Source organism: Numenius arquata, chromosome 2 (genome assembly GCF_964106895.1).
Source record: "Numenius arquata chromosome 2, bNumArq3.hap1.1, whole genome shotgun sequence".
NCBI lineage: Eukaryota > Metazoa > Chordata > Aves > Charadriiformes > Scolopacidae > Numenius > Numenius arquata.
In genome coordinates, this window is record NC_133577.1 from 26,592,797 (window position 1) to 26,612,403 (window position 19,607).

General features: G+C 37.3%; 1 protein-coding gene across 8 annotated transcripts in view; it reads right to left on the reverse strand.

The window, feature by feature from the left end:
• RGS7 (regulator of G protein signaling 7) overlaps nucleotides 1-19,607 on the reverse strand; it is a 263,608-nt gene that overhangs the window by 133,962 nt on the left and 110,039 nt on the right. For all 8 annotated transcript variants that reach the window (XM_074144276.1, XM_074144277.1, XM_074144280.1 and 5 more), the window contains one exon: nucleotides 12,438-12,534. In XM_074144276.1, the coding sequence (XP_074000377.1) occupies nucleotides 12,438-12,534 (97 nt within the window). The remainder of the gene's footprint in view (nucleotides 1-12,437; nucleotides 12,535-19,607) is intronic.

A 19,607-nucleotide genomic window follows, 5' to 3' on the forward strand; every position in this document is an offset into this window, starting at 1 on the left:
AATTTAAAACTCTTTTGATAATTGTTGAAAATGAATTTATTTTCATAGTGGTAGATTGCCAATCACAGTAAGCTGCACAGAACTACCTTTACTTCCTGTGTGGGTGACTTTCTAATCTAATTTATCTTACTTTTTGTCAGGAACAGAGCTGGCAGGAAATAATATTAGAACTTCTTCAGGACGCTTTCAATGTCAAAGAGGTGGGCTTTTTGGAAAACCTGTCTGTTGCAGCTGCAATTTTTAAAAAGCCTTAAGTGTCCCATTTTCAATGTTTTCCAAAAGGAAACTTTCTATTTTTCATTCTCCTCTGGAATATTATTTATTTTTTATTTATTTTTTAATTAAACCCTGGCAGTTTTGTTTCATAGAAAGCTGAGAATTTAGCTTCTTGTCCTAAGTCAGGAGGAAAATGTTTCTAGTATCTCAAATTCTTGTGGCATGAGTTGTCTTTCCAGAAGAAAAAGCAGGAATCTAGAAAAAGCGGGAATCCTTAATAACATTTTTGTTGTTTTTCAGATAGTGAAAATGTTTCCTCCCAACGTGCAGGAACAACCAAGAAATGAAAAGAAAACCCAGAACTTGCTATTCTGCTTCTCTTACCATCACCAATACCCAGCATCCTTGACAAATACAAATTTTATGCATGCAGATACACTCCACAGATAAAATGGACTGCTCAGTCTGTGTCATGATCAATCACTTCAATAAACATGTCCAAGCTGAAACAAACACTCAGATAGGTCCATACCAGGCAACTGCTCAGCAAAAAAGTTCCAGACAATCCAGACGCACACTAGCTCCCAGTAAAGTCAGACTAAGTGCAGCTTACTTGCAGTGAGGTGGGGGTCATCAAACGACATCCCACTAACACGGAAAATCCTGATGTTATGGTGACATTTGTTATTATAAAGTGTTGTGCTGGTTTTGGCTGGGATAGAGTTAATTTTCTTCACAGTAGCTAGTAGGAAGCTATGTTCTCAATTTGTGCTGAAAACGGTGTTGATGACACAGGGATGTTTTAGTTACTGCTGAGCAGTGCTTACACAGAGTCAAGGCCTTTTCTCCTTCTCACACTACCCCACCAGCGAGTAAGCTGGGGGCGCACAGGAAGTTGGGAGGGAACACAGCCAGGAGAGATGACCCCAACTGACCAAAGGGATATTCCATACCGTATGATGTCATGCTCAGCATTTAAAGCTGGGGGAAGAAGAAGGGAGGAGGTGGTGGTGGGGGGGGGTGTTCAAAGTGATGGTGTTTGTCTTCCCAACTTCCCAACTAGGGCATGATGGAGCCCTGCTTTCCCGGAGATGGCTGAACACCTGCCTGCCCATGGGATGTAGTGAGTGAACTCGTTTTGCTTTGCTTGTGTGTGTGGTGTTTGCTTTACCTATTACAGTGTCTTTACATCAACCCATAAGTTTTCTCATTTTTTACCATTCGGATTCTCTCCCCCATCCCACTGGGGGGAAGTAAGTGAGTGGCTGTGTGGTGCTTACTTAGTTACCCGCTGGGGTTAAACCATGACAAATGTACATATATTATATGATAATAGCACCGTGCAAAACTAGTCTGTGAATAACTTCAGCAGCAATAAAAATACAAACAATTACAATTATTCAAATTTATTCTTTGCTGTCCTTTTGCAAAGGCAAGTCTATAGTCTTCTGACGCAACTGCAGTGAGTCTTTTTCCTCATAGCTGGAACAAACAGAATTGGGAGCTAAATCACAAGTAATCTTGTAAACCCTGCTAACTTGATTTCTTGCTTAAGGGGCGTATTCTCTAGGGAATGATTGTCATTAGTTTGATTATTTTAACTGCTGGCCAACTATATGTTTCTGGCTGTAAAAATGGCGGATTGAAATCTGCAAATAATGCACCACTTTCTCTTTAAAACAGTGGATTTAAAGCTCAACGTGATCTGGCAATGTGCGCTCACAGCCCAAAAAGCAAACCACATCCTAGGCAGCGTTAAAAGAAGTGTGACCAGCAGGACGAGGGAGGTGATTCTACCCCTCTACTCTGCTCTCGTGAGACCCCACACGGAGTACTGTGTCCAGCTCTGGACCCCCAAACGTAAGAATGAAATGGACCTGTTGGAGTGAGTCCAGAGGAGGGCCACAAAGATGATGAGATTTAGATTAGATATTAGGAAGAAATTTTCTACTGTGAGGGTGGTGTGACAGTGGAACAGGTCGTCCAGATAAGTTGTGGATGACCCATCCCTGGGAGTGTTCAAGACCAGGCTGGATGGGGCTTTGAGCAGCCTGGTCGAGTGGGAGGTGTCCCTGCCCATGGCAGGGGATTGGAACTAGATGATCTTTAAGGTCCCTTCCAACCAAACCCTTCTATAATTCTATGATTCTATAAAGACAGTAAGATAGAATTTCATGTATTAAAATGGTAACATTGAAGCAGAAAGAAATTACACAGCTTGAAAAGTCACAAAATGAGTCAATGTTAGATGTCATTTAAGAGGAATAGGGGACTACTATCCCAGATGCATTTGTACCATCTTAAAAAGAAAAGCAAATGTATACGTTTACACCATATTATACCTAGCAGGATACTTCTAAATAATATATTCTTTGTATCTGTACCTGCAATACTTATCACATGTCTACATTGCTTCCTATATGCATCTAATAAATAGTCACCAGTCAGCCAAAAACATGCCACCAGACAACAGCATAAAATGCCACATAAATTAAAAAGTAGGATATTTTTCAATGCATACTCTGTAATGTAATCGTATTAATATCTATTGTCTCTATTTATAAAATACTAGTAGCTGCCTAACTACAGCCTTGTACATAGTTATGTTTTGTACTTATTTTGTTTCATTCTAATTGACCACATATTCAAGACCCAAACCTACTAACATATATTCCTAGCTTTAAGATTACATTACGCTTATACAAAATCACACTTACAAATCCTAGGTACTATTGCAAAGTTTTGATTTTTGGCAAGACAATGGATACTTTTCGGACTTAAGGGTTCTGACCTTAATGGAACCAGACTGGGTTTCTTTTCTTTTTGTCTTTAAGTGGATGTTCATTTCTGAGATAGTTTCCAAAGACTATTTATCAAGCATATCATGAAACAGATTTCACATTTGGTAAGACCACTACTAACACTCAACAAGGACTTCATGCTGGGACTTCATTTGGCTTCAGTTATACACTTCCTCTTCTCATTCTTAACATGAGCAGCAAATTTCCCTCCTGTCTCAGAAATTAGTGACAGCAAACACAGTAGCAACTCTTTCTTGTCAGAAAACACTTCTGTTCTGTGTACCTTGAATTGCTCTATGAAAAAAATCCAATGTGACTTAAACAAACAGCTTTGTTGTCATAGAATTACCTCATATACTGATGGAGTCAAGTAGTATACTTTGCTCCACTTCCTAATTAAAACAATTGCTTAAAACACAGATGTAAGGAAAATTCTTACTGATCTTTATTTCACTGGTTCTAATCATTGCTATGCAACATCAATAGTACTTCTTTCTAAGAGATTTCCAAGAGAAAGCTAAGAAGGAAAACCATTTTCATAAGATCCCTGTATATATTTCCGTACAGTGGCTCCTTCTTAGACACATTCTAGTCTTATCTTCCTACAAGGCTTTGATGTAATACACGTAATAGATTTCAGTGAACCTATGTTATTAATTACTACTACAGATGCTGCTTATAGGAGCTTAAAAGTTCAGGCTTTTTTAAGCTGATATATTATGCACTGCCTCCGTGGGCAAATATATATGGCATAAATATGCATGCTATGCATGTGTGTGTGTGTGTGCACGCGTATGTTGGAGGGTGTTATTTTCTCTGTTTTCTGTAAGTGCTATTCATTGTTGCTGATATAAAAACAGCATAACAAAACAAAATTATTAACAGGTGTGATGCAAAAAAACCCAACAAAACAAAACAAAAAAACCCCAACAACCAGGGCAAACTACCTAAAGTGAAGCTGTGATAGATTGCAGAATTCCTGCCAATTTCAAGGTGATGTGAGGTTGATTCGGGGCTCCCTTTTCACCCCACATTTTCTATGAATGTTACGTGTCCAGTGTCCAGAGGCCAGGTGTCAAGGATGGCAAACTAGGTACATTTTTGGCCATAGTGAAGGAAGTAGGTTCTCCTGTACCCCTCTTAAAAGTATTCACACTTCAAAGACACAACCCCATTCCACTAAAAACACTGGCAAAATCTTACACGCGAGGAGGAAGAAAAAGGTGTAGGAAAGGGAGGGAAGAATTTTCATGACAAAACAACATAGTAGGAAAAGTCAGGAACCAATTTGTACCTATGATCAACAAGCCCCAGAGCTATTTCTTTGGAAACATGCTGAGCTCTAAGGCCTTACACAGCATTTGGGAAACTGGGGATCATCTAATTCAAACTGTGCAATTCGTGTGGATGAATAACAAATAAGATGAATGTTCCGAGCAATCTCCCATCTCACAACAAGAGAACAATTATTAAGATCTTTTTGCCCATCAATGCATGACTTCTAGATCTATTTCTTTTGCAAATGCCTGTGAAAATAAGCTTTTCATATCTACTGATTTTAAGGGAACTGACATTTAATGATGACTGTTTTGCACACAGATTACTTTAAAAGACTTTTCAATGGATTTTCAGTATATTTCAGTTTCCTAGAACAATTTTGGAAAATTGCCTCAGACTTTCTTCACTGTATTTTCTTCTTTTTACTAATGCTCCCCATGGCAATCACCACTGAACTGAAAGGTAAACATATGAATACAATTTTTGTTGTTTGTTGGTTAGGAGGAATCAGTAACTTTTAAATGAGAATTTGTCATTCTCTTTAAAATAACCAATGAAAATACTTTCACATTTTGAAAAGCTTTTAATTCTGACAGTGATTTATTAAAGGTCTGATTTTAACACATCCCTTAAAATGAAAATGGAGAGCATAATCACCTCGGAGCACTAAAGTTATTAGAAACAGTTCTTAATTTCTTTCATTCACTTTTCATTTCAAGTGAATAAGAGCATTCAGCTCTTATTTGATCCCAGCCCACCACCGCTTGTCACGTGTCCATTCTCAGCTTCACAACTGCAACACTGTCACAAAGCTGATTTTCCATAAAATACAAAAGTTCTGTCAAGTTTTAAGCAGCCAAGAGCACCCTGTCTGGCCATAGTTAGAATCCCAGTGATGCAGCCAAGACAGACAGGCAAACAAACAGAAAGAGGAGGTGAAGGTATGCAGACGGTACTCAAATATCCATCTTGGTTTTCTGAAATGGTAAAGCATACAAAGCACCAGCCATTCATCAGTTAATTATCTCACTACTTTAAAATGACTGTATGTCCAATCTTATGGCGCCACTTAGTCAATCTGTTCTACTCATGACTCTAAAAATCATTAACATGGTATCAATAAATAAGAGAACAAGAGTTCTCAAAAATATCCACTTCCAAAAGACCATGAACATTTGAATGCAAATCAGACACTCTGACAGAGAGATGAATGGAAACAACACACAAGAGAGATTGGTGATTTAACTTCAAACCAACTATTCATTTGGGGATAGAGAATTATTAACTTTTTATTCTCAAAAGTTCTGCTTTGAAAAGTGAAACTGTAAAGATGGCAACTACCTGCTCATATTTGAGCTTCTGAATGGGCAGAGGCAGGGAATGAGCCAGCTCCTGTCCTTCATGTACTGACAGAGATCTTTTCATCAAAGCATTTTACTAAGACTGGAATCCCACCAAGGCAGTGAGCTTGCACTTTAACACTGAAGGCTCTGTTTGCAAATAACAAGAGACTGATTTGGCATGAAGAAACCAGTAATGATTCTACCATTAAATTACACCTGTAGGAGAATGCAAGAAAAGGGGGATGAAGGAATGGAGAGAACATGAAAGTAGGAACCTGTCATCAGCCCAGCGATGGAGACACTGAACAGGAGAAAAAAAAAAAAAAAAAAAAAAAAAAAAGGTGGTCCAGAAAATTAGAGGCTTGGGAAATGGGGATCCCAGTTTCTCCCACATAGTTAATTTATTCTGGAAAAGATATCCAAAGTGGAAATTCCAAAATCCTTTTCTTTACTGACAATGCAACATTACTTTGCCAAAAAGGTACCAGATGATTGAGGTGTTATGCTTTTGTGGTTTTTTTCTGTCAATCCAAGTAGTAGAGATTCCTCTTTTATCTTGTACCTCAGATAGGTCATCTCCAGTACCGAAGTGGATAAACCCGTCAACTCGTTTCACATGCAGCACTGAAAAGTCATCAGATGCTAACAACTCATTACTCAGCTGGGAAAGATCAGACTAATGACAGATTAAATACTCTCTTTCTTGTTATTAGTCCCCTGAGTCATCCAGTTCCCACTGTACCGCTCTTTATTTTTTGCTGCCTGCCTCTATATAACAAGCAATACTGTTGTTGCAGGTAGCTCCTGTGAGTTATTCCTTGGGTTCACCCACCTCTGATTTGTGGATGAGATGGGCTACTATGACACTGCTTTCCTTGGATCCCTCACTACATCTGACCAGGCTACTGAGACTGCCGGTCTGCTTTTCAGCAGGATTTTTTTATGCTTAAGCACATAAATTCTCTATTTTTGCCAAGCATACTACTACTAGTGCTTAAATAAAGACTGGTAATTAAGGATTTTACAAATACATTTGCTAATCAAAGTGCAACATCTCATTATCTTAACAATTTCCTACGTAGAAGAGAAATAAGCATTTTCTGAGATCAGGAAAAACGATGAATAAAAACGGCATATGACGGCAATAATCTTTAAAAAAAAATGGGAAAATGCAATGTTTGTATGGAAAAGGCACAATATCAGTTTCACATCTAAGAATGAGAAAAAAACTAAAGACTTCCTATGGATTCTTATTTTCCTGGGAAAGTTTAACTTTCTCTTTAACTCAGACGGAGATGTTAAAAAACCACCTCTCAACTGATCTCCTCCAATTTCAGTGGGTTCAAGCTGTGACTACTTTCCAAAATTACTGAGCCACGCATCGGAAACCACCAGTAACAACTAGTGTGAACATGCTTTCCTTGAATACTTTTTATTCTGTCTCTGCGTGTATTCTTTAATTGAACTTACATTTCTCATAGTTTCCCTGCTCCTTCAATAAAAACACTAAACAGTGTCCCTCATTCACCCTTACACACCACATTAAAATCTGTGGAGAATGTGCCAATAATCACCAAACATATCCAAGTATTATACACTTTAAAGTCTTATAAAGCATCACACCGATATTCCATAATCACCATAAGACACCACTGTATTGCTAAATCTTAAATCTATCTTAATGAAATATCCACATTATGATTAGCTTATGAAGCTTTCAGTATTAATACTGACCAGCCCACATGCCCACCCCACAAAGACCTCCAAAACAAACCCTCAACTATTGCAGTGCTTTATCTGTAAATTCCGAATGCTTCTTTCTGCTTGAAAGTGAACAGCAAAACTTTGGCATTTACTTGCTGTCTCTCCTTAGTAAAAATAAAAATGATATTTTAGAGCTCCTTCTAATCCCTATGATTCATATGTCAGACTCCCTACATTCATCTTTTCAAGCAAGTTTTTTTATCCATTTCCAGGCCTAATAGTGAACCATGTTCCAGGCAAATTGCCATCTTTTTATTCCTAATGCTCTAATCAGTGTTAGTAAAGAATGCACATGACAACCTTCATGCAATTATTATTGTTGACTGGCAAGACGTCTATATAAACTATCTTCTTCACTCCTCCAAAACATTTTAAAACCATGGAGACAACAACAGCAAGCCCTTCTTTTGTTCATCAAAATGCATAATCACATAGAAACAGCAAACTCTCCTGCCTATTTTTTTCCTTGGAGCCTTTAAAGTTTCAAATCAAAACCACAATATATATGTGATGAATAACATTATTATGACTACACCGCTGGCATACAGGGGGTCCTGCATCACTGCAGCCCAGACAGCCATCAAGCACTGTTTTAAACATGTGCCTTCTGAAAACTGAGTGCCCATGACTGTGGTCATTGGCATTAATCATAGAAAGTGACTTAGATCTATAGTCAAGGATAACAGAAATTTTGGCATTGAACAGTCAAATTTCCCAAGAACCACACAGGAAACTACTTCAGTGTCATCTTCAAGCCCAGGTTTAGATGTCCAGTTGTGTAACTATGCTTAAAGCTACTGAAAAAATTTACTCAACCCCTCCCTCAACATCAGTTCACCTGATGTATAATCACTTCAGTTCAGAGACAGTTCAGGCTCTGCTAGAGAATACACTTTTAGAACAATGCAATTTTTAAAACACAACCTCTGGTGCGATTTTCACACTCAAGTTTATAATGTGAGTGGGCAGAAGGAGACTATATTGTTCATAATAAAAATAGATTATTCCATTCTCAAAGGGGAAGCTATTACTCAATTATGGTTTACACCATAGCATTACTTATATGCTTAACCAGTCAAGATTAAATAAAACAATTTCCATCAGAATTTCCATTAACAGTGACCAGTGTGGGATCTAAAATATAATCTAGCAAATCTGTAGTAGGGTACATAGGTATACTAGTCTGTTTTCTGCAAAGCTATCCATGCAAATTCATTTATTTGTTGCATCCAGACTGAGCCTACTTGCAAGTAACATTGTGGGTGACTCAGCTTGAGGTGAACCAACACTACAAAGACCATCTGCTACAGCACATTGTACGTTCTCTCTGTTCAAAGACCTAATTGTACTTACCCTCACAAACACTAGCTGGATGAGGTAATTCAGCGAGACTCTGTAAAGGCTAGGGTCTTTTACAAAAAACATTTTTGGCTGAAATCATAATAGGCATACAGTATACTGCTACAATGGCCCCAGAAGGCAGTGAGATAGTGTCAGGATGAGTCAGTATAGAATTATGCTGAAAAAGCCACATGTAGTAGTTACTTGACTCAAATTTAAAAAAAAAAAAAAAAAAAAGCTGATCATGAAGACTGTAAATATATGTTCTGCAACAATGAATGATGCAGACATGGTGTAAAATAAGCTTTGAGTGTGATGCCATTAGCTCATCAGACCCAACAAGCTACAGTAAAGAATAATTCTGGGGTGTTTGACATTTATTCTTGCTTGTCATGACATACTAAAATATACCACAGATGTTCACTGATGAGCACAACGGGTTGCAGGTCTGCAGGCAGCGCATGTAAAAGTCAGAGTAGTCTGCTTCCAATGCTGTACTTCCACTGATTCTTTTATGCTGACTCCCATGTGGAATTAGACAAGGATGCACTTTTCCCTCTCCAATAATGGTTTGTTTCGATGTATAATAAGCCCCATCATTTCTGTTAAAGACTTTGTAATATACTAAGTTGTTCACCATAGTTATTTGCATAAAAAGAGGTATAATTTTACATAGAGTTCTTTATCAAAAGAACTCAAATGAGGATCATTAACATCATTAATACTAAATAGTAGGAAAACTCAGCACTAAGGAATGAGGTATAGAACCACGATAAGTGCTAACAGCTTTGGTTTTACTCCCTTTCAGAGATTTTTTATCTTGACATATATGATATACTGGAGCTCAGTCAAGGACTGGATTGTTTTCACAATCCATTTCACCTCCTGCTTGTAGGTGACCGGAATGCTATTATCCAAATTAGTCTGCAATTCACCATCTCTAGTGAATTTACACCACAGACAAATTTGCTGCATAAAGTCAATCTAATACACTCCTAAATGTAGATACAAATATGAATAGTGATTAGCACACATCAAAAGGTTTGTATTCTTTTTTATCAAATAGCTTGCAAACTCATTTTAAGCATAATTTAATAAGGTATAGACAAGTAAATGATTTTTGAAAGATTTCAAGAAAAATCGAACAAAAACAGTGTGTTTGAATTCAAGTAGTTTGGTCACAAAAACAAATGTACAAATATCAACATCAAGCAACTCATTTTCTCTCATGAATATATGAAATATAAATCAATAGAATTCATATTTTTTTCAAAATTTCACAAAGCAAAATAATCTTTAATTTAGCATTAGTTTTCTTTGTGTTTTTCTGAAGCACAACAATCCGTACAGCTTACAGAGAATTATCTGTATTTTAAATGTTTCTCTTTGTGGATATTTTACTTGTAAAAACATTTAATGAATGACTCAGTAAATGAGACAATATAATCACATCATCCTATTTATTATAATCACAACATTCTATTAAAAGGTTAAATTCAGATACCATTCCCCAGGTTGATTTTGCTAATGTAGCCATCCTTAAATAGATATGGTCAGTAATAGCATATTACAAAAAGTCACAAAAAGTGACTGCTGTTTCAACTAGTTTTTCGCTTGCTGTTTTTAGAAGCAATACTATGAAATAAAAGTAAACAAAAATAAAAAATACTTCTCTTGCTTTTATAAAAACATAATTAAAATGCTAGATGATTCCTACAGACAATTTATGGACATCCTTTAATTTTTTACAAGTCATTTAAAGGACTTTTACAGGTCTTTTCTACATTCTTGCAGAAACATGACTTAACTGTAATAGACCTACCCATTTTGCTTCTGCCCACAAGAAAGCAATTAAAAAGTTCCATTTTTTTATGGGACATAATCCTGGAGAGATGGCTGGCAATAATACATGCTTCTATGCATAGACACACAGAGATAGATATATATAAGCATATAGACACATATATGCATTTTTTAACTGGAGAGCATCTGCGCTTGTTTTGTTCATTTTCATATGGATGCTTTTGTGGGTAATAACAGTACTATAAGCTGTTATTATATACATTTTCATTATTATCATTACAATCCTTAGACAACAATACTCCTATGTTTACTAGCAATCAATAAAAAAACTAGCAGTTTTGAGTTCAAGCTGAGATTTGTTTGCTACATAAACACAAACTACATAGAACACACATACACACAAACTCCTAGAACATTAAAGGAATCCCGCTACTCTCAACACGAAGGTTTGCAGAAGTCAGATTAGATCCAGGACAGAGAACTGACAGGAAAGTAGATTAACTGAACTAAAATGACAGTTGTGCTGTTCTGGTCAGTTTTTCAGTCATGTGTAGCAAAAGTTACTGCCCTGGTATTTGAGGGAGAAAATCTGCAAAGGCGAAAAAAAATGAACTCTCCTATGCTTTTTCTTTCCCCCTGCAGTTGAGAAAGTTACTGCCTCAATATAAAAGTTGTTGTACCAGTGACTGCTACATACTACTGTATATATATTCTAACACAACCTTTAAAGTATTATGTCTATTCCAGTAAGAAAAAACATTTTGGTAAAACATTTTGCCTCCTGCTACTCAAATAGGCATAGTCTGTCTAATTTAAAATCCACAGCACACAAGGTAAGGCAGAGGATAACAATTAATATGGGTCATTTAATAGGATACCATGCTGTACTAATTTATGGGAAGTAAAGGTCCATTCTTCAGAAGCTAGTTTTTGTACAAGTAGTTTCTAAAATCATAAAGACATTTTGTTCACTCTTAAGATTCTTTCCTTCTTTGTGCCAGAATTATTCATTAGCAAAAACATTCCAAAGGTTGAAAATTAAAGTATAGAATTCTTCTTGCTGTTCTGGACAGTACAAACTTCTATACATAATTTCTATTTAAGGATTATCTTTTCCGTTACAAAAATTGCAACTGTCACCAGAGTATGGAAAAAGTAGGTTCAACAATAGCATCTATTTCAAAGGAACTCCATACACATTGGTAGCACAAAAAGATTCATATACACATATATAAATGAATAAATTGATATAAAACTATTTGAATAAATTAATAAATATATTATACTAGTTAATTAATAAATGGACAGATTTTTCTGCATATGACAACACTGACTTGGATTACCTATAAAGTTTACAGCTGTCTTGCAAATCACCACAGACATCTCAGTCTTAGCTTCTTGGGTGCAGGCAGCCAGCTACAAAAGTGGGCCATAAATGTTGTGATAAATGTCTACAGCCACAACCCATTATCAGCTGCAGACTGCAGTGATGATTTTCCTTTTGTGCTGCTGCTATGGCAGTTCTTATTTTCATGTACCGGCCTGTACACTAAACTCATATGTACCTTGAAAACAGGCTAAAAACCAGATCTGAAATGCAGAAACTCTACAATAAAAATACTGCCATCTTCCAATAATTGACTTTTTATAGTAAATTAAGTATTCCCTTCACTTAATTTGCAGGACAAAAACATCTCTGTGTAAACCCACTCCAATGTGAAAGAAACATCAAAAATTTCTGTTATTAAAGTATTCAAAGGGTAGTCAATGTCTCCTCCAGACCAGATGACTGTGAATTTCCCATAGCACTCAGTTAGAAGTGTTTTCTATTTGAGCATCCCCTTACATATGCTGAAACTTTAAACAGTATGAAATTCACTTTGACTCTTACCAGAAAAGACACTGGGGATCTTGGAAAGAAAACTTTTGACTGTACGAATAGGAATCCCATTTTTCTCATCTTGCATGCGAGCTATGACGTCTTCCATCTGAACACAGAGAGAAAAAAAAAAAATTAAAAGAAAGAAAGAAAGAAAAAAGAAATGCAGAATTATTTCCTAAAATAAATTCTCCAATAAATCCTAGCTCAATCTCTCAGAATGACAGGTCCACTCTTGCTATTTCTTTTTTAACTTATCATTTATATTTAGTTTTATTCAACAGGGTAAAACACTGCAAGCAATTTATTCATGGACAACAGTAAAAAACTGCTTGTGCTCAAAGTCTCTTGAGACATACCAAAGCAGAACAAAGAGATTTAAAACAGTTAAAAATAGTTGATAGTAGTAGTTAAAAATGATTGCTGGATATAGAACTTCATGTTTTGGTTGTATTACTGGTATTGTACCACATATAAAAGCAAAACAGACTCATACAGCCTTCTAGAGGACTGATACAGTTCTCAGAAAGGCTGTACAAAACAACAATAGAGCTTATAAGTTCAAAGCAAAAATTCCTTCTTTTCTTTTGAGATGAGGAAAAAAAAAAATCATGATGCAATTTTGCATCCCTGGAAACAACAGAGCCAAAAACATAAGATTTTTTGTAGGTAATGGAGTGGGTATAAAAATGTTTAAAATCACTTAGCTGTATTTTTAAAATATTTTTACAGTAGCTCATTTTTCCCATCTCATTTTTTTAGGCTAATTTGGCCTGTACATTTTATAAATTATGTCCAAGCCAAAGGTTCACTTTCGTGAGAAGGATGAAAGCAAGCTCTTTTACTGAAAAACACAAAGAATATTTAGATAGAGTCATTGGCTGACAATGACAGTTTTCATTCTTGCACATTTTGTAATTGAAGTTTATACATTAGATAACTTCCGTCTTTCTTTCTTTCTTTGAATATCTAACTTCTCAAGTATTCAATGATATTGTGATAAAATGAATTATAACTATCCTTCCTTTTTTCTTAAATTACCAACCTACTCCCTATGAAAAACACTGTGTGACAGCATTTTATATTCTTTTATTAGTCAAATCTTAAAAAAAAAAAATTATCCCACTTCTGTCCCTCCAGTAGGTTCCCAAAGAATTAATTAAAAGTTTGTGGCTGGGTTGTATTGAGAAAAGAGACTAACAGACAAAATTCTTTTATACACCTTTTTTCCACATAATTCAGACTACCCAGATCAGCAAAGAGCAAATCAGCATTAGTTGCATCTGTGCATTAATTGACTCAAAGGGGGAGTTGTATAGAGCCAGTAAACGGAATGGGAACCGGGGTAACCAGTGGTGTTCATAGAGAAAAAGAACAAAATTCCATACAAAAAATGAAAACAAAATCAATTAGTTCAACTGCTCATGAAAAACCTGTTTGTATAGAGTGTCATGTCAGAGGTCTGCATGTTCCATGTACTCATGGATCATACATTAACAACCCAAGGAACACAAATCCACTACATAGTCCAAAACAGAAAGTACACGCTAGTAGATATTGTTAACGAGATGTGGAAGATGGAGTTTATGCTCGGAATTAAAGAATGTACAAATGTAACAGCAGAAAAGAACCAATGTTCTTTCTAATGACTTTTATCTGACATGGAATTTAATTATTTAAATAGAAAAGGCTATTAAGAATGTTCTGAAGAAATTGACAAGCAGACAAACTATTGTCTATAGTTTGTTTTCTATTTCTATAGAAAAGGAATCTCTCCCTACATTTATTAGCCATATAATAAGTGAAGGCTTGTTTCAACCCCTTCTAAATTCAGTTGGTAAATTGTCTTATTGAGCCCTTAAATGAGTAAGAAGTCACTCAAACTGCTTTAAACAATAAATAAAATTATAACCATAGGTACATGGTCTTCTATGGAAATGAACAGAAGAAAATTTGATGATAAATTACATACTTGCAGCGTAAGCTTATAAGAATATTGTTAGAACCGCAGAGTGAATAAGAATGTATGTTACACTGAGACAAAGTTTAGAAGACAATTCATACATAAGGCAACATGATAACGGTCTATTTGCATTATAATAAGAATTACTACAAATGTTGGACACAATCCTGGAACATAATATTACAGGTGCCATTATCTCTTTCTCAGGAACACACAAGAGTGCAAACGTTTAATGCCTAGCATTCCTAGAGCTGTCAGTAATCAGCCTTTTGAGGGTATATGTAATAAATTGTTAACTAACATTCCCATATGCTTTCCTAAACGTGCTTCATGGGCAAGATTTAATCTAAACTGTATAAAGCCTAACTCTGATAGGGACTGTAGCTCTGGGGGAGTTCTCTGGTTCTGATTAACAAAGTGAGCTCTAGGGTGTCTGCACTGCAAAATTGCACCTTCCCCTGCACATCTAGCTCAGATTGTTGTTCCGTGTCAGGGGCAAACACCCTCTACGCAAAAGGCAGCTAACACTCCAGACAGCATCATTGTGAACTGCCTGGTTAATTCAGTGAACAAAGATTACTGTATAAGTGAGTGCGAATATTCTGAAACAAGATAAAACATAACAGCAGACTCCTAATTAGTTACAGTCGACCTGGGATTCTGTGTTATGTGTTAGACTAAAAAATTCTTATTTGTCTTGTCCCTTTTTGTGCAGTAATCTAAAAGGTCACTTGTGTTTTGTGATAATCTTAAATCTTAAGCATAAGAACTCAAGAAAATGAAAGGCAAATTTAAAAAACAAAATTCAATTAAAGATTCCAAACCATCTAATCCAACATATGCGGGTGCACAGTTTAACTTTCAGTATACGTAATCCCTATTTCTGTTTTAGCTGCTTTAAATTCAGCAAAAGTATAATCTCTTCCACTGAAAAACATCTCGTTTAATTATATTTGGGAAGCAGCACTCAAGGCAGTTCTCTGTCATTCATCAACAATGACCTAAGACAATGAAAAGGGCAGAATAGTTTAATTAGAGTGATGAAAGAAATTCTTCATCTAATTTTGCTCAAGAAGTCTAATCTTGGAAACACAAGCTGCTGCTTGATATAATAATTCTCCTTCCTGATGTATCATTGTTTGCTTCTGATTCACCTGACCTGACACTATGAAGTCAAGTATAAACTCCTTCACTTCACCTCAGAATTAGCCCTTAACAGTTCTCTTTTATTTGCTTACCTGGCTAAACCTGACTGGCTGGGATCATGCAATGGGATCTTTTTTAGCCCTAAGCCTTCTCAAAGAGCTCAAAGAAAACAGATCGACAAAAAATTGCCTCCTGATCACTCTGCAAATGAAGCTCAATGTGCTTGAGAACAGGAATTTGTATAAGCACATCTTTTAGCTTTTCAGTCCTCATTACACACAATTAACAGGAAAAATATGGCTAGAAGGAAGCCCACAGTGCAGCAGAAGCATTTCTAAATAAATGTTTACTTAAAAAAATTTGTTTACCAGTGGGAAAATTCTAACCCTGACAAAAACTCACTAACCTTCTGATGTACAGGCAACTCAGACCAAATTTACAATATTAATATTTAAAACTTCACTTGTTTCCTTGTGAAGATAATTTGCAGTCTTCATCTTGACATGTAAGGACTCTGAAATCTTTTTCAAAAACTAACTCTGTGACAACACTGACAATGCATCTTATATGAGGCAAAAAGAAAGACAGCAGTATCACAGAATCACAGGATCTTCTTGGTTGGAAGGGACCTTTGAGATCATCGAGTCCAACCAACAAAAAAAAAACCCACAAAACAACAACAACAACAACAACAACAACAACAACAAAAAACCAAAACCCCAAACACCAAAACAAAAACAGAAACAAAACACCCACAACCACACACCACACCCACCCACAAACAGACGCAACCCAACAATCTCAGGCACTTGAGCATGCCCTGAAGTGCCATGTCTAAACGTTTCTTAAATATCTCCAGGGATGGCGACTCCACCACCTCCCTGGGCAGGCTGTTCCAGTGCCTGACCACTCTCTCAGTAAAGTAATTCTTCCTAATATCTAATCTAAACCTCCCCTGCTGCAACTTCAGACCATTTCCTCTGGTCCTGCCATTATTCCCTCGGGAGAAGAGGCCAACACCCACCTCTCTACAACCTCCTTTCAGGTAGTTGTAGAGGGCAATGAGGTCTCCCCTCAGCCTCCTCTTCTCCAAACTAAACATGCCCAGTAATATCCTGTAATAGAAAGGATACAAGATAGAGGAGCCATGGCCTCATAATGACTACTGACTCTATTCGAAACGCACAGGGAGGTGGGCATGGAGACGTGCATGACTTACCACAGGGGCAGAACCTATAGAGAACTAACAAGCCCACAGAGTCAGTAGAATCTGGCCATGGGGAAAAGAGACTAACAGGTATAAAATGGGAAGTGAAGGTGATGATTCTCAGTCGTGCATATTGCTAAAAGTCCATTGAAGGACTCTTCATAAGGAGAAGCCTAATAAGGGCTTCTCCTCTTCCTTGATGTGATCATAAGAGCTTTCTGCCATACGGGCTACGATTCACCTCTTCTATCTTTAATCATCAGTCACTACCCAAAGGTTTTGTGTCTGTTTGTGGGTGGGGTGGGGTGTGGTTGTGGGCGTTTGGTTTGGTTTTGGTGTTGGTGTTCTGGGATTTTTTGGGTGCGGGGTTTTTTGTTTGGTTGGTTTTGGTTTTTGGGGGTTTTTTTTGTTGGTTGGACTTGATGATCTCAAAGGTCCCATCCAACCAAAAATATTCTGTGATTCTGTATCTGTCTTTCTCTAGCATTGACAGTGGAAGTCTTGACAACAAACCAGGACTAGTATCCTTTAGCTACTTACAACTAAGGGACATGAATACAACTCCTAGGAGCAGAATTTTTATGGTTCCTTAGATTTCAGTGTCATGTGGTTTGGGAAGAGCCTGATCTTTAAATTTCTAAATCTAAAGATGAAATTCATCGCTAATCATCCATATATCTTGCAAAAATTATCCCCTTGCACCATAATTCAGCATCACTGCTTCTTAAGAAGTGGGAGGTTTTAATTAAATCAAACAGAAGTCAAAAACACAAAAAGTTTGTCAATGCAGGACAAGAGTTTTTTCTTCCTTTAAAAACAAGCCTAAATCAATTCTACATACAGATGTCACTAGATACAAGGATTCCAAAACTAGAGAAAGAAAGAAATGGTCTTGGAACTAACTGAAGTTCAAGAGATACATGGTAAAAGCTTGAAGACTTGACTGACACATTTACAGATATCTCAATTTGATTTCTATTACTAAAACAAATTTCAGCGCCAGGGAATTAAAAGTATACCCAGGAATATTAGAAGGAAACTAAGCATAATTTTGTACTCAGTTATCGTACCTCAGAACAGGGGATTGTTCTTATGTTGACTGTACAGGGTTCCACCCACACTACAGCTTTGTTCCTTTTGCTAAGATCTTTCATTTTACCCAAATGCAGGGGTGGAATATCCCAGTGGAACTAACAACAAACCTCATCGGAACTTGTTAACAAAGTGCAAGAAGTTACAATACATAATAATTTCTTTCACTACGCAACAAGTTTCCCTAGACAATTTTTTCCCCTCCCTACTTGAATACGTTACAGAATCTGAGGTCATTAGTGCAGCTGGGCAGCAGGTTGCAGCTCCTCATGCCAGAGATGTACATGAAGCAACACGGGCTGAACAAAACCACCAGGGTGGGAGAAAGCTGCAAGGTTCTTTATAAGGTAATGGCCATTTTTTCTGTTTTCCAGCACATTCTAACTATACAGAATAACTAGATATATTCTCATCTTGTTAATATTATACTGATAATTAATTACCTGTAACTGCTCTTGTTTTCAACAGTACTCCTCTCTTGAAATTTCATTATACTACATATAGAATCATAGAATCATAGAATCATCCAGGTTGGAAGAGACCCTTGGAATCATCGAGTCCAACCATCTACCCTACACTACAAAGTTCTTCCCTATATCATATCCCCCAACACCACATCTAAACGTCTCTTAAACACATCCAGGGATGGTGACTCAACCACCTCCCTGGGCAGCCTATTCCAATGCCCGACCACTCTTTCTGTGAAAAATTCTTTCCTAATGTTCAGTCTAAACCTACCCTGCTGGAGCTTGAAGCCATTCCCTCTTGTTCTGTCGTTAATTACCTGTGCGAAGAGACCAGCACCAACCTCTCTACAGTGTCCTTTCAAGTAGTTGTAGAGAGTGATGAGGTCTCCCCTCAGCCTCCTCTTCCTCATACTAAACAGTCCCAGTTCCTTCAACCACTCTTCATAAGATTTATTCTCCAGGCCTTTCACCAGCTTCGTTGCCCGCCTCTGCACTCGCTCCAGCACCTCGATATCTCTCTTGGATTGAGGTGCCCAAAACTGGACACAATACTCGAGGTGTGGCCTCACCAGTGCTGAGTACAGGGGCGCAATCACCTCCCTACTTCTGCTGGCCACGCTATTTCTAATACAAGCCAGGATGCCGTTGGCTTTCTTGGCCACCTGGGCACACTGCTGGCTCATATTCAGCCGCTTGTCAATTAGAGCCCCCAGGTCTCTTTCTTCCAGGCAGCTTTCCAACCACACTTCCCCAAGCCTGTAGCAATGCACGGGGTTGTTGTGGCCCAAGTGCAGAACCTGGCACTTGCCCTTGTTGAAACTCATGCCATTGATTTTGGCCCAATGATCCAATCTATCTAGGTCTCTCTGTAGAGCTTCCCTATCCTCCTGGGAATCAACACTCCTGCTTAGCTTGGTGTCATCTGCGAACTTGCTGATGATACACCCTATGTCCTTGTAATACATATGTTCTGTCTCACACAGTGCCAATTATACTACAAATATTCTGTGGAGACCTTCATCTCCTGCAAAAAGCCTGCAATTGCAGGATGGAGAAAATTTGTAAGAAAGTATTTTGCTGTGGTTCATTGAGGCAAAAAAAATCTGTATATTTACATGAATGGCTAAACTACCCTATCAGAGTTGCATTTTAGGTGCCGCAGACTCTCTGCCTTCCCATGTAAGCTGCTCTTTGCCTGGACTACACATGCCAACAATCACTGCAACATCTTTCTTTAATTGAATCATCACAGTGCCACCTGAGAGCTGCCCAACTCAGTGAACCAGGGGCCTTTGTTCAGCCAGTGA